Raw genomic sequence first — 23,195 nt, 5'->3', positions numbered from 1 at the left:
GACAGAGATAGAGACAGCCAGCGAGAGAGGGAACACAAGCAGGGGGAGTGGGAGAGGAAGAAGCAGGCTCATAGCGGAGGAGCCTGATGTGGGGCTTGATCCCACAACGCCGGGATCACGCCCTGAGCCGAAGGCAGACGCTTAATGACTGCGCCACCCAGGCGCCCCTGGATAGTTGTTCTTAAAGACAGTAATTCAGCAATAACATGGGGAAAGTAGACATCTATACAACAAAGAGCAAAAGCTTTGGAACACAAAAGAGGGAATATACAATTCTGCCTGGAAGAATCTAGAAAAGGCTCTTGGGGGAAGTGACATCTGAGCTGAATATTGAAAGATAAGTACAATTTCTGCAAGTGGAAATAGAAGAGTGGAAGGAAGAACACGAGGTTAATTAGGAAGGTATCTGGCATGTCTTTGAAATACTGAATATTTGCCAAAGGTAGGGTCCGTGTGGGCATGTCTTAAGAAATGAAGCTGGAATTGTCCACAATAGCTAAATCGTGGGAGGAGCCGAGATGCCCTTCAACAGATGCCTGGATTAAGAAGATGTGGTCCATATATACAATGGAATATTACTCAGCCATCAAAAAGAACAGTTTCTCAACATTTGCAGCAACATGGCTGGAGGAGATAATGCTAAGTGAAATAAGTCAAGCAGAGAAAGACAATTATCATATGGTTTCACTGGTTTATGGAACATAAGAAATAGGAAGATCGGTAGGAGAAGAAAGGGAAGAAGAAAGCGGGGGTAAACAGAAGGGGGAATGAACCATGACAGACTATGGACTCTGGGAAACAAACTGAGGGCATCAGAGGGAAGGGGGGTGGGGGAATGGGATAGGCCGGTGATGGGTATTAAGGAGGGCACATATTGCATGGTGCACTGGGTGTTATACGCAAGTAATGAATCATGGAACTTTACATCAAAAATTAGGGGTATACTGTATGGTGACTAACATAATATGATAAAAAATATTAATAACAAAAAAGAAATGAAGCTGGAGAGAGGAAAGAGAAATCGGGGGTGGGAGAGGTCGTCATCTAATTAAACGCACAGTGTCCCACAGTGCTGCGGAGACCTGGAGCGTCATCTAATAGAGAAGCCACTTCAGACCCACAGGCGTATTGGGGAACACGGATTTAGCTTGAGAAAAAAGACACAGAGGGGTCAGTTTCTAAGGGAGTAATATGAAGACAGTAGCTTGCACATTATAACTCAGAGTACTACTTGGTGTCAGACGTAATGATCTGCCTTTTCACTGAAGGGTATTCGACATTTCACTAAATTGACCTTTTCTTGCCAATAGCAAACGCAATTGCATTATTTTCTCTGTTCAAAGTTTAAGCATAAGAGCTAGCATTGTTAGGGGTACAGTGTATTCTCTTGAAGGTGAGCTTTTGCTGTTTGGTGCTCAGTACTCCCTGAGAAGAAAGCTTCTGGGGAAAATCACTACTGCTTTTTTTTTTTTTTCTTAAAGCTACAGATGATGGGGAAATATGCCTATATTAGTTTTTTAATGCTGCACAACAAATGACTGCACACATAGAGACATAAAACAGCACCCATTTATAAGCTCACAGTTCCATAGGACCGGAGTGCAGGTGTAGGGGCACCTGGGTGGCTCAGTCGATTGGGCATCCAACTCTTGATTTCCGCTTGGGTCGTGATCTCAGGGTTGTGAGATGGAGCCCTGCAGCGAGCTCTGTGCTCAGCAGGGAGTCTGCTTGAGATTCTCTCTCTCCCTCTTCCCCTCCCCCATTCTCTCTCTCTCTCTCTCTCTAAGTTAATAAATAAAAATCTTTAAAAAAAGAAAAAAAGAAAAGAAAAGAAAAGAAATGAGCTAAAATTCTGTCCAAACAGGTAGAAAATATAAAACATAGGATAAGGGTTATAGAAAATAGAATGAGAAGGTTTAACATAAATTTCATCAGCTTCAGAAGGAAGTAGAAATAACAGAAAAAAGGAATCCTCAATGAGATGATGATTCCTATTTTTTACAAATTTATTGAAACATATGAATCCTGAGAACCAGGAAACCTAGTAAATGCCCAATCAGATAAATGAAAGTTTCTTCGACACCAGGACCTGTAGTAAAGCTACAGATCTCCAAAGTGAAAGAGATCTTAAAAGCAGTGTGGAAAGATACATTGCTTTGAAAGAACTGACAGCCTGATTGTCAACTTGAATCGGCACTAATGGAAACTGGAACACAGTGGTATAATATATTTAATGGAATGTGTTTCAAGATAATAACCACTTCCCTTGAATTCTGTACCCAGACTTCCTTATAAAAATGAGCATAAANCACAGTGGTATAATATATTTAATGGAATGTGTTTCAAGATAATAACCACTTCCCTTGAATTCTGTACCCAGACTTCCTTATAAAAATGAGCATGAATGATATGTAGAATTTAAGAAATAAGGCAGAGGATCATAGGGGAAGATAGGAAAAAATGAAACAAGATGAAACCAGAGAGGGAGACAAACCATAAGAGACTCTTAATCATAGGAAACAAACTGAGGGTTGCTGGAGGGGAGGGGGGTGGGGAGATGGGGTAACTGGGTGATGGACACTGGAGAGGGTATGTGTTGTAATGAGCACTGGGTATTATATAAGACTGATGAATCACAGACCCGTACCCCTGAAACAATATGTTAATTAATTAAATTTAAATTTAAAAAATAAAATTATAAATTATAAGTAAATTCTTAAAAAATGAGTGTGAAAAAAAGACATTCATATTTAAACACAAAGTCAGTGAAGTTCACCTAAAGACTTTTCCTACAGGCAATTCTGCTTCAAATAAAAGGTAATGATCCAAATGTTTATTGTATTAAACAGTAACGATAGTAAAAGTATCCAATTAGGGGGAATATTCAGGCTAAGATGATAATCAGGCTAAAACTAAAATAACATAACTGTTAAGAGGCCAGGCTTAGAAATAATAAGATTCCTGATTCTGCCACTTGGGCAAGTTTCTTTAAATGGTTATTGACAGTAACCAACTTCACAGAGCCATTTAAAGGGATCATGTATGTTAAGTACTTAATACTCAACATATTAACTTAGTGTAACTGGCTCCACGAAGTGCCCAGTAAGTCATATCTACCACTATTACTCTTAATGATCATCTAAGAAAATTCTGGAAATTTGGTTTGATTTGCTAGTCAAAAAACAAACGGACACAGGAATCACCTAAGTACTCGTGCAGATCCGTTACCTAGCACATGGGAGGTACTGATCAAGACGCTGTCCTTGACTGAACTCCAGGCAGGTTCCTTTGGGCCCTCTTCTCGGTGAGGCCTCAACCTTAGTCCTTAAGGATTGCAGACACACAGCACAAACACTTTCATCCCCCCTCCCCCCTGCCAGCACACCACACACACCACACACACACACACACACACACACACACACACACACACTAAGAGACTTGCCTAGACTCTAGCTTGGCTTCAGGAAGCCTCAGGACATGTCCCTAGGATAACCCCAACCCTCCTTAAAATGCCTGCCTGCAACTCAGTGCCATCAGTGGAATTTACTGTTTATTCCAGTCAAAACCTGACACGGGCCCATGAACTCCCTCTTGAAGCAGTGAGTAGAAAACTTAAAATTATAAATCCTTCCTCTTGAGCCTTTGAGATACAAATCTACCACCCAGAACTGTCTCCTCAAGTATCTGGAATTGCAGACCTCCAGGGAGGTAGCTCTCACTCTCTTGCCTCCCCGTCCCTGGGGGAGAGTAATTTGTTGGGTGCTTCGCTCCAGTTTGCAAAACTACTACCTGTCCTGGGGATATAAGAACTATGTTTTTCTTCCAGATAAGCACCAGTTAACAAACCCAGGTGGCTTAATCACAGTGACCGACCCCGTTCCCGCTCAATAATTGTTCACTTTCCCAGCTCTACTGGAGCCCCCTCCCTTCCCTGCCCACTCCCTCGTTCTCCCTCTTATTTGAAACTCCCAGTCACCTCTGCCCATCAGAGGTAAGCTCAGTTCTATACTAACATCTCTCCCCTGCTGCAGTCGTAGTACTGAAAAAAATCTGTCTTAACCACCTTTAGCTAGTGTCCAATTTTTTTTTCTTTAACACTTCAGTAAACGAGGACTTTATTATGACATCTCAGCACATTCGCCTGGTCCCAGTGAAGTTGTTTGCCTCCCGGTGCTGACTGCTTTACCAGCGCCTATTTTCTTTATGTTCTGAAGATGATTACTAGCCTAAGAGGCCTTACTGAACACTACCTCTTAAAACCCATCTTTTTAAAAATACTAATTTTGGAAGAGAACATTTTAGTAATTTGTTATTTCAAACTAAGTTTCAGCTCACTAGTAGTTCAACAGCTACAAATCTTTCAAGAATTAGATCATCCTAATGGGGTAAACAGGTAAAGAAAGAAGTACTACCTGTTTTTCCCTTTGGGAAGTAAAAATGGAGGAAGATATTTCTGCAATCAATATGAAATGTCACAGCATTTGTTTGCTGAAGGGGAGGAAATTGTACTGCTGGCAAAAGGAAAATGAGATGCAAGAAGGCAGACTAAGGCAAAAAAGCGGATGAGTGGTGCCTCGGGCTGGGGGAGAGATGCGGAGGGGGAGCTACTCAAGGGCAGTGTGTCTTTTCGGAGGGGGGGATGTTCTAAAATTGATTGTGGTGTGGTTGCACAACTCTAAATATACTAAAATCCATTGAATTTATATTCTTAAGTGAGTGGATTGCATGGTATGTGAATTATATCTCAATAAAGCTGATAACAATAAAAAAAGAATAGTGTCTGATAATAAGAAATGTAGGTTAATCTAAACCAGCAATAATTGTGCAAAATGGTAATAATGATAATATTGTGTAATTTACAAGGAATTGAGGAATCAGGCTAGAATGAAAATCCTGACCAAAAGTATACATATTAGTTGGGAGAAGGTGATTGGAGTTAATGTTCTGAATTCACAATTGGCATAACAGTTGTTATACTCAGGAGTTATTCAATTAGCTGGTTTATTTCCTCTTTTTCTATTCTTGATGAGTCTATTATAATCTTTATCCTACTGGGATATTTTTCTGAGAGGAACTGATGATCCAACCAGAGAGACACAAAGAATATTAACACTTGTTCATTCTAGATTACTTTATATCTCTTTCCTTCTTTCCAAGTCTTACGCTTTAACAAAAATTACATTAGCACTCTTTCAAAACCTGTAGCATCCAAGGATTAGATTTGCACTAATGAGTGAACACCAGGTCCTGATACTAAAAGTAATGCCACGCCTTCATAGAGAGAGGATGGATTTTCCCAGCATAAATACTGAAGTTCAATACAGCTATATTTTATTTTAAACTCTGCCAGTCATTAGCTAGGTGGACATGGGTGCCATACCTGAACCAGGCATTGACTTTCTCCTGTATAGAATGGAGAATAAAGTAAGTATTGTTGTCCCTGGTGTCTTTGTTGTGAAAATCCAGTAAAATAATGTTTAAACTAGAACTTTAAAAACTGTAAAATGCCGCACAAATGAATAGTAGCATTATGAATTGTGCCTTTATGATGATTAAGTAGAGAATAGGAAATCTTTCTGTAAAGGTTTCAGGAGGTTGTACCCATTCAAATTTCTCTAAATTTTACACTAAATATGTTGAATTTTCTGAGTCTAACTTGGTAACTTAAACATGTGCATTCATATTTATGTGTAATCAGTCTACTAATGGTTTAATTCTTCGCTTAAGATGTTTAATATTAAATCAGCATCATTCTTAGTTTTTATAAAAGTATATAGCTTAGTGTTAGATTAAAAGAGGAAGAAGTCTCTGCTGAAAAAGAATAATGAGAACTCCAATCAAATAAAAAATTAATGATAAAAGTACCACCATACTTTTAATTTATTTATGGCATTAAAAGACATCATTTCGGGGCACCTGGGTGGCACAGCAGTTAAGTGTCTGCCTTTGGCTCAGAGCGTGATCCCGGCGTTATGGGATCGAGCCCCACATCAGGCTCCTCCGCTATGAGCCTGCTTCTTCCTCTCCCACTCCCCCTGCTTGTGTTCCCTCTCTCGCTGGCTGGCTCTATCTCTGTCAAATAAATAAATAAAATCTTTTAAAAAAATAAATAAAAATAAAAGACATCATTTCTTCGATCCTCACCAAAAACAAAACATTTGTGGGGAAGGAAGTAAGACTTGAAAATTGACTTTCTGTGTGGTAGTGAATATTACACCGAATTTTACTGGGGGGTGTGACAAGTAGAACGAATATTACTATAAAATTGACTTTAGCTATGCAAGGCAGAGGGAAGAGCTTATCCAGTTAACTTGACCTTTTTAACAGCATGAGCCTGAATTACTGGAATGAGCTGCTTGGACCATGGTATATTAACTAAAACACCTGTATATTTGTTACCTCTCCAACTCACACTTTTCTATATAAACACAAAATTAGAGAAGGAAAGATACTACTTCTAAACTCACCAGCAGGACAATTTCCTAAACTCCAACAACTCTTTAATAATGCGAAAAGAAACTCTCGGGGGAGAGACCCCCTTCTTCCATAAACATTAGTTACATATAGCAATGAGATACTGAGATTAAGAGTAATTGGAATTCTATGCCAAAACACAATTCAGTTCCCATCTCTTTCCTTAAGACATTATTCTACTAAATGAGACCCCTGAACAGAAGCAGAATTAACTGGCTCCTTTTAAGTTCGATCATTACAAATGCAAAATGAGTATCTTCCTGCAGACAGAGAGCCAGAGGACTACTCAAGCTAAGACAATAATGGTAGCTGCGTGTGATAAATTATGTATGCATGATATCAAAAGCTGAATGAAGGGAAGAAATGGAGAACCCATTTGAAAATTTGGAATTTGCTCAAAGCTGCTCCTGCAGTATTTCCCAGGAGGGTAAGCACTAAGCACGGTGCAGTAAGAAACTCTGCAGTTCTGTATAATTTATCAACTTTTTTCCTTTTCATTTCTAGCATTGACCCTTCATGGTTAACTGAAGAAACAAAGAGCTAAATAGCTTCCTTAGCCATTTGATAGAGCAATTATGAGCATCCTGACTGATACATTTTCTGCTTAATCTACTAACAAATGGTGTCCATTTTCCTCGTAATCTACACCCTATTTCCACATTCGACTTGACACACGCAGAACCCAGCTTCCATGCCCTTGTTCTTGTGACTCTCTTCATTTGTTTCTTTCTCATTACAGCTCTCTTATGTGATCGTTATAATAGAAGAAAAGCGAATTCTTCATGACAATTTTCCTCAGCTGCCCTTGGTTAATTTTTTCAGAATGTGATTGCTGTGGGTTCCCTGACAGCTGGGCAAATTGAAAGCTAATCAGTAGAATCTTTCTTAAGTGTCGGTATCTTTTCAAAGAAATTTCATGTCTTAGAATGAGAGGATTGTTTTTCACAGGAATAGGCAGTATAATATGATGTAGCCATCTTGAAAGGGGTCAAACTTTAAAACGGGGGGATAATAAGAGAAATTGAGATTTACCTCAGGCACTAATTTCCCCCCACTGCAATTGTCTTTACTTCCTTATCCATTAATCTATCATTATAAGAATACTCATTTAGTGCTCAACTGGTGGCATCTTTTAGAGTAAGAGAACTTCAGACCCAGAAGGGATTGCTGAACTCATCCCTTCAAAGCCCTTTCTTTCTTGGGTGAAAAAAAACAAAAGATATGGGAGGTTAAATGATTTAACCACAGTCGCATAGCAGGCGGGTAACTTAATTTGAACTTCCTGGGGATTTTTTGCCATGAAGGGAGGAGGGGATGGGATGGGGAGATAGTTTCCTGCTCATGGGAGGAGTAGATGCCTATAGTCCTTAGGTCTCCTTGTTTTCCCATCTGTATGTTAGAGATGATGACACTGCCCTCTTCATTTCACAGGATTCCGCCCCCCCCACTAATCTGTCGTAATGAAACCCCTATGCTGTTGTGTGTGCATGTGTGTGTACGTGTGTGTGTGTGTGTGTGTGTGAACCTCATCCTTGTATGGTACTTGCTCTATTGTGGATATTGTACTTAGGACTGTAAAGCTTCGTGTGTCCTACTACAGATAAAGGACTGGTATCCAAGATCTACAAAGAACTTCTCAAACTCAATACACGAGAAACAAATAAACAAATCATAAAATGGGCAGAAGATATGAACAGACACTTTTCCAATGAAGACATACAAATGGCTAACAGACACATGAAAAAATGTTCAAAATCATTAGCCATCAGGGAAATTCAAATCAAAACCACACTGAGATACCACCTTACGCCAGTTAGAATGGCAAAGATAGACAAGGCAAGAAACAACAATTGTTGGAGAGGATGTGGAGAAAGGGGATCCCTCCTACATTGTTGGTGGGAATGCAAGTTGGTACAGCCACTCTGGAAAACAGTGTGGAGGTCCCTTAAAAAGTTAAAAATTGAACTACCCTATGACCCAGCCATTGCACTACTGGGTGTTTACCCCAAAGATACAGACGTAGTAAAGAGAAGGGCCATATGCACCCCAATGTTCATAGCTGCATTGTCCACAATAGCCAAATCATGGAAGGAGCCGAGATGCCCTTCAACAGATGACTGGATTAAGAAGCTGTGGTCCATATATACAATGGAATATTACTCAGCTATCAGAAAGAACGAATTCTCAACATTTGCTGCAACATGGACGGCACTGGAGGAGATAATGCTAAGTGAAATAAGTCAAGCAGAGAAAGACAATTATCATATGATTTCTCTCATCTATGGAACATAAGAACTAGGATGATCGGTAGGGGAAGAAAGGGACAAAGAAAGGGGGGGTAATCAGAAGGGGGAATGAAACATGAGAGACTATGGACTATGAGAAACAAACTGAAGACTTCCGAGGGGAGGGGGGTGGGGGAATGGGATAGACTGGTGATGGGTAGTAAGGAGGGCACGTATTGCATGGTGCACTGGGTGTTATACGCAACTAATGAAGCTTCGAACTTTACATCGGAATCCGGGGATGTACTGTATGGTGACTAACATAATATAATAAAGAAAATCATTAAAAAAAAAAAAAAGCTTCGTGTGTCCTGAAGGCAGACACCTCGTTCAGTATTGGGCACCCAGGGAAGATATGGGCCCCAGGGAAGACCACGGAACTGAAAGAGGTAAAGAGGAGTGGAATTCCCAGCTCTGTAAGAAGACGTGAAGAGTTGTGTTCTTACATGATGGCCTTCAGACAACGTCCGCTTCTTGAAGCCAAGCGCCTGGAAAAAGAAAGAGGTGCCGCTATGCAGAAATTTGGCCAGCGCACAAGGCTGGAAGGCCTGACTGTGGGACTGTATACGTGATTTGTACAGCCCAGTGGAAAATGAAAATGTGGGGCCTCTTGTTCAGAAATTGAGAATTTCTGACAAGGGAGCATTAAGCCAAGCATGGGATCCTTCTGAGTACAGAGCCCCAAACAAATGCACAGGTCATGTACCCATGATGCTAGTCCTGTTTGGTCACAAGCACCCAATTTGGCAAAGTCTGGTCTAAATAGGCTCAATGAAGTCTTCACTCAGCCAAGGGTTTTGAAAAGAGGAGTCTTGTTAAAGGAAGAACAGTACCTCTTAGAGAGTGGTTTGCCTGTAACAACTTGGATAGGAGGCAAGGACCATCCATTGGGAAAGCGGACCTTTGGGCCAAGAGATGAGTCTCTGAGGTCCAGCAGACCCTGTGCTTGTGGGGATTCTTCCTTCACTGCCCTCTAAGAGGATCTGGGCTCTTGTTTAAGGAAAGATGCAGTTTCCTTACACTTTTGTCAAGAATTGGCCCTGAATACTAGAACCCTACAACAGGCATGGTCTGTGTGGCTCTTGTTCTCCATGTTATTCTTGGTGTCTGCAGTGCCTGGCCCATGGTAGGTATTCTGTCAATGTTTGTTGACCCGTGACATAGGTGGTTATCTTAGTGTCAGCATTTGGTGGAGCCCTTCTGGCCTTGAAAAGAAGATCTGAGAGTCAAAGGAAGGAGGTATCCCTGGTAATAAAAAGAGGAAAGTTTTGAAGCATGTTAATAATACTGCAATTTAAGAAAACGTTAGCCTGCCGAGACTGGACAGCTTTTGGTATAGTTTTGCATACAAACTAATTATAGATTATTTTATAGATTTGTTCACTCTTTATAAGATTTTTAAAGAGCTTTTGCTATCAAAGTTACTATGAATAATGGCACTGCATTTTTTTGAAGTTCTGTTATTTAGAGAACATAGGCAGTGGCAGATGCAGGGAGAAACTGGGAGGAGGTGCTAAATAAAAGCTGAGTAGAAAGACCTAGAAAAGTGAAAACAGAAAGGGGTTTCAGGGGCCTCAGAAATGAAAACAGACCCCTACAGAAAGGCAGGAGTCTGAAGAGGCTAAAAGAGAAGGGGAACATGAGAGGGACGCCCACCTTCTTTCCATGACTGCACCCCGTATCACACTGCACATGCGCTGGGCACTCAGCAAAGACCTGATTAATGACTGTGCCCAGGAAAAATGAATGGAGCATGACCATTGGCGTGCTCGTAAATATTCAACAACCAGCTCTTGGGGAGAGGGATGATTTCTAGTAATTGTCAATTTCAGTTGTGTAACTCCTTTCTCCCTCCGTGTCTAGTGTTGAGCTACCAACATGAATTCACTGAATGTGGAATTAGGAAGAGATGCACAGTCGTATCTTCACTGTACAGATGCAATAGACTTAATCTCCAAGCGTAGATGATAGTAAAATGTAGTATGATAATTGGGAAATAATGGGATTTTAAATATTTATTGCCTTTGTTTTAATTTATTTAATCATGAATTCCTGGACTGTAATGCTTAATCATGGCATTGACAACTGGCCTGCCAAGTACAAACCAGCTCCAGCACTCCAATGGATGGGCCATCACTGGACGCTATTGATGTCATGTAGAAAGAGCTTTTCCAATTCTTATTTCTTTAAAGAAACTGAGGAAAGAAAAGTAAAATATGAGACAGGATAAGAAAAGAAATGTAAGTTGCTTTGCATGCTGAAGTTTGTAGACGTAGGTGTTGGGGGCTGTGTGGAGCTGCCGTGGAAGGAGCATGGGGCCTTCTAAACCCATGTGGATGATAGGAACACATTAAAGTGTATTGAGCCTGAAGGCAACATGAGCACATTTCTGTTTAGACAGACCACTCTGGCATCAGTACGGAGAATAAATTGAGGCAGGAACAAAAGTAATGGTGGGGAGACCAGCTAGGAGCCCATAATACTCTAAGGAAAAGGAACATGGCCTGAAGCAAGGCAGTCACAGATGATAATGCAGAACAGTAGGTAGAGTCTAGTAATATTTTGGAGGCAGAATTTTACCGCTGAATGGATGTGAGGGGCCAGATGGAGCCGAGAAGGAACTCTGAGGTTTTCAGTTTGGGCAACCCCCTGGACAGAGAGGGTGGCATTCACTGAGATAGAGAGGGGAAGAGGTGACAAAGGTAGGATGGGGATGGAGTGATAATGAGAGGTCAGTAACATACTTAACCAAGATCTTACAGAGATCAGCACAGAAGAATCTGAATCAAGCAGCAGTAGAAAGCCATGTTAGTTTGATAATATACTATAAAATGTATCAAAAGGAAAGTCAGTTTTTGAATTATTGTGAGAACAGGTGAGGTTCCCATGATTCTGGTTGGTTTTTAGAAATGGTATGGTGAGGAGCCTCCATACTGTTTTCTGCAGTGGCTGTATCAGGTTGCATTCCCACCAATAGTGCACGAAGGTTCCTTTTTCTTCACATCCTTGCCAACACTTGTGGTTTCTTGTGGTTTCGATTTTAGCCATTCTGACAGGTGTGGATGGTATTTTGTGGNCTGGTTTTTAGAAATGGTATGGTGAGGAGCCTCCATACTGTTTTCTGCAGTGGCTGTATCAGGGTTGCATTCCCACCAATAGTGCACGAAGGTTCCTTTTTCTTCACACCCTTGCCAACACTTGTGGTTTCTTGTGGTTTCGATTTTAGCCATTCTGACAGGTGTGGATGGTATTTTGTGGTGCTTTTGATTTGCTTCTCCCTGCTGACGGGTGATGTTGAGCATTATTTCATGTGCCTGTTGGCCACTGTGCAAAATCTTTGTGGAGGTTCCTCAAAAAAGTAAAAATAGAATTACCAAATGATCCAGTAATTCCACTACAGCATATTTACCCAAAGAAAATGAAAACAGTAATTCGAAAAGATATATGCACCCCTATGTTTATTGCAACATTATTTACAATAGCTAAGATATGGAAGCAATCCAAATGTCCATCGATAGACAAATGGATAAAGAAGAGGTGGTGTATATATACAATGGTATATTACTCCTACATAAAATGAATGCAGTCTTGCCATTTGCAGTGATGTGGATGGAGCTAGAAAGTATAATGCTAAGTGAAAAATGTCATCAGAGAAAGACAAATACCATATGATTTCACTCATATGTGGAATTTAAGAAGCAAAACAAACAAACAAAGAGACAACCAAAAAACAGATTCTTAAATATAGAGAACAAACTGGTGGTTACCAGAGGAGTGGGGGGAATGGATGAAATAGGTGATGGAAATTAAGAGTGCACTTTTCATGATAAGCACTGAGAAAGGAATTGTTAAATCACTATTCTGTACACCTGAAACTAATATAACACTGTATGTTAACTATACTGGAAATAAATCTATAAATAAATATAGATTTATTTAAAATAGATAATCAATCAAGGACATGTTACAAATGACCTCACTGCTCCTTCAATGCAAGAAAAAACAAAAACTGAAAGGACGATAAGGAAATTTTTAAAAAGTTGTAAGTAACATAGCAACCAAAACAACAGAAGAAACGAAAGTAAAAGAAATGGTATAATGAATATGTAAACCACTTTGCAAGGTATTAAAAACGTTATTTTTCTGTAAGAAGAGTACCTTTCATTTTCATCATCATTATCATCCCTTATTAATATTTTCCCTTTGTTTTATCAGGTTCAAACCATCCAAAATACCCCCATCACCTGCCCCTCCGTGGGAACTCTTTTTTTCTTTTACTTTTTCTCACCTCCCCGTCTGCTACTTCAAGGTTCAACAGCATGTAATCCGGGTGTCATTAAGTGGGTTTGTCTGCTCTCATCAATCAATAAACAAGTATTTATTAAGAGTCTCCCAGGTGAGCATCCAAAGCTCCAGGAGAGGCATTGTAATCAAGGGGCCACGTTCTTTGGGGTCAGCTAATTCTGAATTTAAATTCTCCTTCTGCAGTTACCAGCCATATGCCATTGGGTAAATAATCTGCTCATCTCTCTGCTCTTGGGTTTCTATCAGAGAAAATAAAATAGGGGCGCCTGGGGGACTCAACTGGTAAGCATCTGCCTTCGGCTCAGGTCATGATCCCGGGATCCTGGAATCAAGCCCTGCGTTGGGCTCCCTGCTCAGCGGGGAGCCTGCTTCTCCCTCTCCCTCTGCTGCTCCCCCTGCTTGTGCTCTCTCTCTCTGTGTCTGTCAAATAAATAAACAAAATCTTTAAAAAGAAAGGAAGGGAGGGAGGGAGGGAAAGAGAAAGAAAGAAAGAAAAAGAAAGAAAGAAAGAAAGAAAGAAAGAAAGAAAGAAAGAAAGAAAGAAAGAAAAAGAAAGAAAGAGNTGTCAAATAAATAAACAAAATCTTTAAAAAGAAAGGAAGGGAGGGAGGGAGGGAGGGAAAGAAAGAAAGAAAAAGAAAGAAAGAAAGAAAGAAAGAAAGAAAGAAAGAAAGAAAGAAAGAAAAGAAAGAAAAGAAAGAAGAAAAAANAAAGAAAAAAAGAAAGAAAAAAAGAAAGAAAGAAAGAAAGAAAGAAAGAAAAAGAAAGAAAAAGAAAAGAAATAAAATAGATAATACTTCACAGCTCCATTGTATAACATGAGAGAACNAAAAGAAAGAAAAAAGAAAGAAAGAAAGAGAAAAAGAAAGAAAAAGAAAAGAAATAAAATAGATAATACTTCACAGCTCCATTGTATAACATGAGAGAACAAATGTGAAGGAAAGTAACAGAAAGCATACTGCTCAGTAAGTGTAGTCCTGTCCGCTTCAGAAGGCTGTTGCTCAATGAGGTAATACTCAACAGACAGTGGGGATTTCCTTGGAATAATTCTACTATGTGAGTTCAGTCCTTTTTAATCAACTTCACTGCTATTGTTTCTGTTACTGTTTTTACTGCTACCAGGGGCCTGCTGTAACCATGTCTACAAGCTTTTGAGCAGCACTTGAACATATCTTTATTATTATTTTTTTTAGTTCCCTTATTTCTTTGTTTCAGCTTGGGAATCATTTGTTTCTTTGCCTAGTGCTGCTTTCAAGAAACAGCCAGATGTCTATACAATGTGTCGTTTCTGGCCACATACTCTGTTATTTAGATACTCTGCTTTGTTCTGCTAAGATACCGTGTCTATTAAAGCTTTAGTAATCTGGAGAAACTGTAATTGTGCTGAACTTGGCACACCAAATGAAAAACACCGAGAGATTAAAAACCGGAGATGAAGGAGGGCTTAAATGTCGCTGTAGGTCTTTAACCTTTTTTTTATACATAAAAAGAAATAATAAAATTTTTAAAAACTTTAATTTCATGTACATGGCCTATTACCAGTATGATTGCCGGATGAAAGATTATTAAGATATCCATTAAAGCTTGCATAGCTAAAGGGAAGGAACCTGGGGGTGGGAGGAGCAGTTCACTTTCTCCCCAGTTTAATATTAATTTTGGCAAACCTTGGGTGCTGTGGCTTCTCTTTGGCTTATATGCTCAGACCAAGAGCAACAGCCCCCAGCTTTGAAGACCCCACCCTGTCAGATGCTCAAGCATTTCATGAGGGTGCGGAAACCGAAGAGGCAGCTTGAATGTTAAATCAACCACGTACCTTTGGTCTTCCCTGAGCTGGCTTTATTCAGGGGCTGCTAGGGTACTGTCTCTTAGTATATAGTCTAAGACTGATTACAAAACAGAAGGAGATTTCACTTCCTGTGTCCTAGAGATACTTATTAGAAACTAGTGGCTTCGCTTCTTCATTTCTGAAAAATTCCATGAGCTTTCTGCCTAACACAGTAAATGTTAACTTTCTGTCTTTGTTTTTGGTAATTCTTTGCTTTGCCATACTTTGCCATCTCCCTTTGAAGAGAGAATATAGCATTAGGATTCCAATATTTAACAGTAGTTTCCATTGAAAGTTACTTATATTTAAAAAGGCTGATTTTTTCACAATCTAATTATATTATTAATGAGAACTGCATTTATTTTATTCTCTTCCTCTTGAAAATGCATTGCAAGGACAAATATATCTGCCTCCTGAAGATACTTGTTATTCTGCATTTTTGTAACATGCTCGAATATTCATAAAGTTCTATCGCACATTGTCTTACTCAAGGTTCATGTCATAATAACTCTGTGAGCTAGACATTATTATCTTCATTGTACAGATGAGTGTACCAAAATTCAGAGAGTTTCCATTATAAAACTAAACCAAAATGTTGCTCAGGGTCTTTGACTCCCTATCCAGTGGTCTTTGCACTTCACCACAGACGGCTCGCTCACATTAGCTGAGCTCTCGAGTGAAAACTGTAGTTCTCCTCAGCACCCTGGTAGACGTGAGAATGCTTTGGAGGGTGCCTTGGCCCTGCCGTAAGAAGAGGAGGAGTGTAAACGGACGTTTGGAGGAACCCCCGGTGGGCCTATTGAGGGCATTTCCGACAGAAGCTGGACTGGAAGTGGCAGCTTATCCCATGGAGCAAAACCTCCATGGGGACAGCTAGACTAACCAGACAGGGGGGGCCTACAGGTGGGGTATTGGAGCTTCTGACAATGAAAGATCCTCCATGGCAGTGGAAAAAGTAGTGGCCTCATGTTCAGTGAAGTTTCATTACCTACTGTTTACCAGATGGCATGTGCATCGATACCCCTATGCTCCATAGCTTTGTTGTGATAGTCTTCTAAATCTCGGGCTCCTTCCTCCGCAGACTTCATAACCCCGGTCATCTTCCCCCTACATGCAAATGTCTTCCCAGTGTTATCCCTAAGCCCAGCGATCACCCTTCGTTCCTGTCATTATCTACACAGTGGATCTGACCCACTCCCACCCACTAATGGGCAGTATATTGGGATTTCCCCCCAAATTGCCTGTCCACCAGGATCACCCTCTCCAGGAATTTATTAACAGGATCTGAGAGTCTTGAAGGAGGACATGCAAGAAAGCCATCCCGGGCCCGTAAGGAAGCTGACAGAAGCATAGAGAAGGGAGTGAAGAGGTATGAGAAGCAGTAAAGCAGCTGACCGGAAGGCACAGAGGCTGGTGTTGGGGAGTAACACGAAGGAAGGAGGCTGACCGTCCAAGCTGGGCCCTCAGAGGGAAGGGCCTGCGCTTTCAAGAAGAGATTGGACTTGATCCAGCGAATAACCAAAAAACAGATGAGGGGCAGAATAACTTGTATGAGGAAGAGTAATTAGACTATACAGGCCATAGGAAATGCACAAGGAGAAAGAACATCCCCCAAATGTTAAGAAATAAGGGAGGCATTACGTGCCTGCACAAGACAAGGCAAGAGGAAATTAAGGAGAAGGAGTTTACTGAACTCTGGCAACTCAAGAGAAAAAAAAATACAGTAGAAAAGGACTATGACTAAAACAAAACAAAACAAAACAACACGATGCGAGATTCAGATCCATTAAATTGGACTCTCTGAAAGTGGTGGCAGGTGTGTGTTTTCTCAAGTTTCTTCAAGATCACCGTAGAGAGCCGGGAGCCTGTGCAGCAAAGCAGCGAGATTCCGGGCTCAGCACCCTTCGGCTAGCTTCCCGGTACTTCTGAGCCAGTGAGCAGGGGGAGCGCATTGCTGGGAGTAGTGGTGAGACCCACAGACAAGGCAGCACTGGCGCTAATGCAGCACGCGGAGCCATGGGGGGGCTCGCTGCGGCTGCGACTGCCCGGGCCCAGAACGCAGATGCCGGTGGAGGTGACCACGCTGGGCCATCAGCCAGAGAGGCCTTCCCTCCGGGAGCAGGGACGCAGCCCGGCCTTAGAGACTCAGGGACCTGTAGCTCAAGGCAACCCAGGCGCCCGTGAGCTGGGAAAGTGGACAGAGCCCCGTGCGGTGTAGCGTGAAGCAGGAGAGCGGGGACGCTCCGTTTCCAGAGTGAAGGAGGCCGCGGACTCCCCCAGCCTCCCTCCCAGTTGCTCCTGTGGGACAAGCACATCTTACTTTTGCTCTTCTCATCTGTCCCGTCTGTAACCGGCCCTCTTCAACTAGCTCTTGTTCTCTCACTCTGCGAATACACACGGAAGAACAGATGACATAAAATCCCTCCTGTTGGTATCATATCCGTAAATCTGCATCTAGGGATGTACCTGGTAGAAAGCTTACTTCGTTCTCACGGTGGGCCTACAGAGTGGGGAGGTCAGAGACTGTCCCCATCTTACAGATAGGGAAAGAGAGGCCCCAAGAATCTAAGCAGCCATGCCAAAGGTCACAGAGCTACTAAGAGGCGACTGATCAGGGGACTTGAACATAGTTTCTTTTCTCCAGCCTCATGCTGCAGTATTTGCATTTCAACAGGGACCAGAGCCCTGTGCTAAAGGCCTGTGGCTCCAACTGCAGACTTCTGACATTAACCTCGAGGTACACAACTTTGACTCTTTCTCGGGCAGCCCCGAATCAAACTACACAAGTTACTGCCTTCGCCTTCACGTTACCTCTGCCAGTTGGGTGATCGCGGGCAGGTTAGAGAATATTGCCCGAGCTTCGCTTTACCTGCTCATAAAGTGGGAATAACTTCATAGGGTTTTTCTGAGAATATCCTGAAATACCTCTTTTCCTTCTCTTCCCCATTTTACCTGCACACAAGATGTGCTCAGTCAGAACCACAGGCTCATGCAGTGCCTGCAAAGACCCTTTCTGTCACCTCCCCTATGCTTTGGCTCCTGGCCCTTTCTCTGCCCCCCTCAATTCCTGTGTCCAGCCACGCCAGCCTTCCTTGGCGTCTCAGACTTCTTCCCCCTCGGTACTTTGGTGCTGGTTCCTCTGCCCGAAACCCACTTTGACCTCGTGCTGCCCTCCTTGCTCCTCATCATCAGGTGTCAGACCAAGTGCCACTCCTTCTGGAAAGACCCAGTAGCTTCCTCCTATTATTCTTTCTCATTGCATCCTGTAATGTCCCTTTGGTATTACAACTTATCTAAGTATATGTGAATCCTACGTTTACTGGTTTAATAACTGTCTTCTCCACCAGACCACAGACTCCCAGGTTGGCCACTGTCTCTTTAGCACCTGCTAGAGAGTCTAGCACATAACGCATGTTCCGTAAGTATTTGTTGACCGTGTGTTGGATACATACTGCTGGTACCTCTCCTTTGGGATTCCTCCTTCCAACCTCCTCATGGGGTCATGTACTACATTCCACAGAAAAAGCATTCCCACGAGCTCACATCCCCGGCCGTTTCTTCATTGTCTTTCCTCGACATTTATTTATACATTATCGTGTATTAGGTTGCATTCTCTGGTTGTTTTGCAATTTTTTCACCCATTATTAGTTTTTCAAGGGCTAAAACTCTTTCAGGATCTTTTTTGGAATTCTCCATAAACCTAATAGAATCGCTGGAAATGTTCTGATGCTCTTGATGAGTGAATGAATAGACCAGTCAATCAATCCTAGTATATCCCTTTCCACATAGCAAACATGGCAATGCCATTGCAAGAAAACAATTTCTACCCATCTCCCACTGCTGGAGTCCCTCTTCTCAGGTTACTATTTTGAGTTTCAACAAGGAACAATCTTATCTTGAAAGGGGGGTTGGATTTACTTTTAATAAGAAAGGCTGAATTGGAAGCTTGCCTTTTTTCCCCCAAATTTAATAAGAGCACTAGTAAAGCCTTACACTCCTCAGCCAGCCTTATTTCAGGAATGACAGTACAAAGCTTCCAGGTACGCTGCTGTCATGATAGAGGAGTGAGACCCATATCACCAAATCTGTGTGAATTCATTGAGAGCCAGGAGGGGGTCACACAGCAGGGGAATCTAGTCTGAGCATGTTTCCAGAATCAGTCAGTCCAATCCAGGACTGGGCAGAGGAGGCGAACGGCAACATCAGGTTACTTGGAGACACTGTCCTCCAACATCTGAGGTCCTGATAGTTACCACTGATGACCTCGGAAAGTGAAGAACTAGCTTGTGATCTCACCCCCTTCATAATTAGAACAAAACAAAACAAAATAAAAACGTGCAAGTAAATATATGTCATTGCTCTGCCCCAACTGATCACTTACTGAGTGGGAATTTCTACATCTGTCTGGATATTCTGGAGCAGAACCGTCAGTTTACTGTTTGTCCTATTGGCAAGCCTCAGGTTACTCTGTTGCTCATTTTATCAATGTTCTTTGAATGACTAACAATAACAACAAATATATGTACACACATACACACACATATACACACACACACACATATACATATATATATGTGTTATAATATATGCATTTTGGTTCATGTTTTGGTTCATTGTTTTGACAATTGCCCAGCAGGTTCTGTCTAGTTAGTAGCTTCCCCCTAGTTTAGTATTGATCTTATAACATGGGCCAGGAAAAGGAAGGCAAGTTTGGGTAAATACCTGTTACACCTTGAACATGGTCAAGGTCAGTATGGGAGCTTTTCTCCATGAAGCATCACTTAATCGCCTGTACTCCCCCTCTGTGGCTTTGTGACAAACTACAGAGCCTGTTAGAGATGACTGCTGATGAGTCCCCTTCTATCCTTATCTCTCAGGCTGCAGAAGTCCTGAAGGTTGATGGAGGGCCATGCTATTCAAACAGCAGGCGTGGCTGAGACAGAAGCTCCTGGTGCTGGGAAGCCTTGCCGTTGGGAGTCTCCTGTATCTAGTCGCCAGAGTTGGGAGCTTGGATAGGTAGGTAATTAAATACAGACTTATGCCCGTGTGACTTCAAGTGTCTCTTGATTTAAACTTCCTTAGGACATAATCTTAAATCTCTCCATTTGTTTTCCTCTCTCAAAATTCCCAAGAAACATGCTTTTCTGCAGTATTGATTTTGATTTATTGAGCCTTTAAAAGAAAGAGCTCCAAGTTGCTCAAACCAAGGTGTTCGTCAAGATCCATTTGTATTCTGGGTGCGTGGACATTTGTTTTCAGAGAAGGGATAAAGCCACGTACAGTAGAAATGTCATTTACCAGAGCTCAGTGTGGCCTGTGTGCATCTGGTTGTTGACCTCTAGCCATCGCAAAATAGTGATGTTGTATCCCTTTATCTTCATTTTGAAATTTATGAGTGAGCAATTAATGTGGTACCATGAGAGCTAAGACTATGTATGTGCCTATAAAGGAGCTCATCAACTTTGGAATCCATTGCCTTGGAAAGATGGCTGCGGGCTTGGGAGTTGTGACCATGTTAATTAGGTCTGGTTTCCAGGAGCTGAAACCACCAGATGAGGAGGCTGTTGCTCAGAGTAATTGCCCAGAAAACAATGGAAAAATCCAGGGAGAGGAAATTTACAGAACTAGCACTTGGCTCTAAATAAGCAAACAGTTGAGAGGTCCTAGACTTGCAGACGTCCCAACAGATACCAGCTGGCTTCACACTGAGTACCTCTGGACTGCCCCACGTTTGGTATGATTGGAAAGACAGAAAGGTTAATTTCGGAAATGCAAAGTTCCCTTCTTTGCCCTTTAAAATTAATTCTTGTACTGGAAAGACAGAAGTATGTTCTCCATGAATTCAATTCCCATTTTCCATGAAAATGCAGCCTCACTTAAAATGAAAATATCTTCCTTACGGTTTTCCTTTTCTAATCTGTAGATCTTATCACTAGGTTATTTAACAAATAATATTGCAGTGGTTTTTATTTTCTTCAGCCAGTGTCAGTTTTGACTGGTAAAGTGAACCCCTCTGATGCTTTTCAACTCAAAATTCCTAAGTGAACTTCCCACTCACTGGTTGCTAAGTTTGGGAAGTGGTGTAATCCAGAGCTTGTCACTGACTTCAAGTAGTTCCCTAACGTGGTACTTAGTTATTAGTGAAAAGCCTTCAGGTGGGCACCACTGTCCTATGTCCCTAATGGAACTTCCATGTCAGGTTCTTCCCAATACCTTTAGTTAGATTCTGGTCATTTCCTTTTTATCGAGTGATTGATCCAGTGATCATTAACACAGTAGTTATTTAGTCGATGATTCTTTTCATTTTTAACTTGGTGTCTAGTCTCTAGTGGGATAGCTTCTGAGCTTTCCCAAAACCTCTCATTTGAGAGTTTGAACAAAATTATGTCTGAAATTGACACACACTTAGTCCTATCCTTTAGTACTGAAGACCCTGCTCTCTGGGTGGGGGGCTGAGCTGTCACTTCCAGTCCTAAGATTTCATGTTTTTTTCCATGTCTGAGGCCCATGCTCAGAATTTACTCTTCGGGAAATGAAATAATACCTTTTCTCCAATCGTGAGTTAGGAAGCCAAAAAAGCAATTGTTCTGCAGGATATGAGCTCCCAAGTGGAAGGTAAAAGAGGAAGGACAGAAAGGAAGAATGGCCCTTTCTAGAAGTAGGGAAATTCTTTCCTGCTCTAACAGGACAGAGACGGTCTGTTTCAGCCTCTCTTGGCCAGAGTTCTACAAGAAAATTAAATCCTTAAAGAAAAGGATTTGACTACTTCCTCACTCTCCAAGGATGGTACTAGCATCATTCTAGATGCATTGGAGAGAAGTCCATCCATTATATTCAATGGACGCTGTAGGGGATTAGGGCTTAATTCTCAACCAGAACCCAAGAAGAGCTAAAAGATGAATTTGTGATATCCCAATCAGTGTCACAATTAAAAATGTCTTGGACTATGTGTGTGTTGCTACTTTATATCTTCCACGTAGAGCTCTACATATTAATCTTGTTAACAAATTTATAAAAGCAAAATTCATGTTTCCCTAAAATATTAAATGTGGTGAACCCATTATTTTTTATACTATTCCATATTTTCATGTTTTCCACAATAAGCATGAGTTGTTCCTAAAATCATAAAAAACAAACACCACAAGTAAATACTATATGAGTCTAGTTTTCCATAAGCATTATGATAGACGTTCAAACAGACAGGCAAACTCTTTTCCCTCAGTTCTGCAGAATGCCGTGGCATGACAAAGTTGTCCTCTTCTCCCTTTAATTATAAACATTACAGAAGATGAGAATGAGACAATAGTGTCTCTTGGGAAAAGCAAGAGACAAGGGAACATAGACACCAAATAATTAGGATAGCTAGAAACTTCAGTTGGAGGATTGGCTTAACAGCCATTTTGACTAATATTATACCCCTTAGCAAGAAGGCTAAAAAGCCTTTTCAGATAAACTTAGGGAAGTTATAATGAATTTCAGTTATGTTCCAGACTGTTACCCAAAAGGAAACTCCATATGCCACCCATAGACATTGGCCATGCCAAATCAAGCAGTAACTCTAGTCTAATATCATTATGATTATTACCACACCTTTCTCTCTGAAAAAAGCAGTGGTGGTGGTTCGTTATGTAAGGCAGTGCTGAAGTGGAAATCCTCCTTTCTGGCTCCATCCATCGCATTCCTTCCTTCCTACGCTCGAGTCCCTGATTTCCATGGGCTTGGCAGTGAGGACCCAAAGCTTCTGGCTCTGCCAAGGTCTGGTTGATTTCTGGTCCCAGGCGTGGGAGGTGATAGACAGCCCTTGCTGATGGCATTGGGCTTGTTCCTACATTCAGCAAAGTAAAACATAATCCCGACTCCTTTAGACAGAAAGAAAGAGAGAGGCAGAAGAAATACAGTATTTGCCTAGCTGTCCCCAAGGCCAACGGCAGAAATTCTCATTAGAACGAAAAGCTCAGCAAGTGCCAAGATCACATTTTTGCAGGCTGAGGATACAGCAAGCCACGGGCAGAGACTAGGACCTCTAGTCAGGTGAGATCTCAGAGATTTCTAGGAGCCACTTGAGTGCTGCTGAGCTGCAAGAAAATAGTACCCCATGAAACCCAAGAGACGTGGCCTCTGCCAGACTTCCGCCTCCCAGCTGAAGATGATCGTCTGCCTTTCACATTTTGTAAATGATGGTAACTGGTGAGCTGTTAAAAGGCTATTAGTGTGGCTGGTGTCACTTGTCTGTCCTGTCCTGCGAACATAAGTACATGCTGTAGTCAATTAAGTGGTTGGCAAATAAAAATTTTAAGGAGCAC

General features: G+C 41.5%; 1 protein-coding gene across 5 annotated transcripts in view; it reads left to right on the top strand.

The window, feature by feature from the left end:
* Positions 1 to 23,195, top strand: part of HS3ST5 (heparan sulfate-glucosamine 3-sulfotransferase 5) — a 280,197-nt gene that overhangs the window by 255,681 nt on the left and 1,321 nt on the right. For 4 of the 5 annotated variants that reach the window (XM_034669007.1, XM_034669009.1, XM_034669008.1 and 1 more), the window contains one exon: positions 19,770 to 19,908. In XM_034669007.1, the coding sequence (XP_034524898.1) occupies positions 19,802 to 19,908 (107 nt within the window). In that variant the 5' untranslated portion in view covers positions 19,770 to 19,801. Of the gene's footprint in view, positions 1 to 18,752; positions 19,909 to 23,195 lie in introns of those variants that run through there. The other variant, XM_002922789.4, reaches the window with a different exon arrangement.

This window comes from Ailuropoda melanoleuca, chromosome 10 (genome assembly GCF_002007445.2).
Source record: "Ailuropoda melanoleuca isolate Jingjing chromosome 10, ASM200744v2, whole genome shotgun sequence".
NCBI lineage: Eukaryota > Metazoa > Chordata > Mammalia > Carnivora > Ursidae > Ailuropoda > Ailuropoda melanoleuca.
Note: the sequence above shows the minus strand (reverse complement) of the source record. Positions and strands in the feature narration are given on the sequence as shown.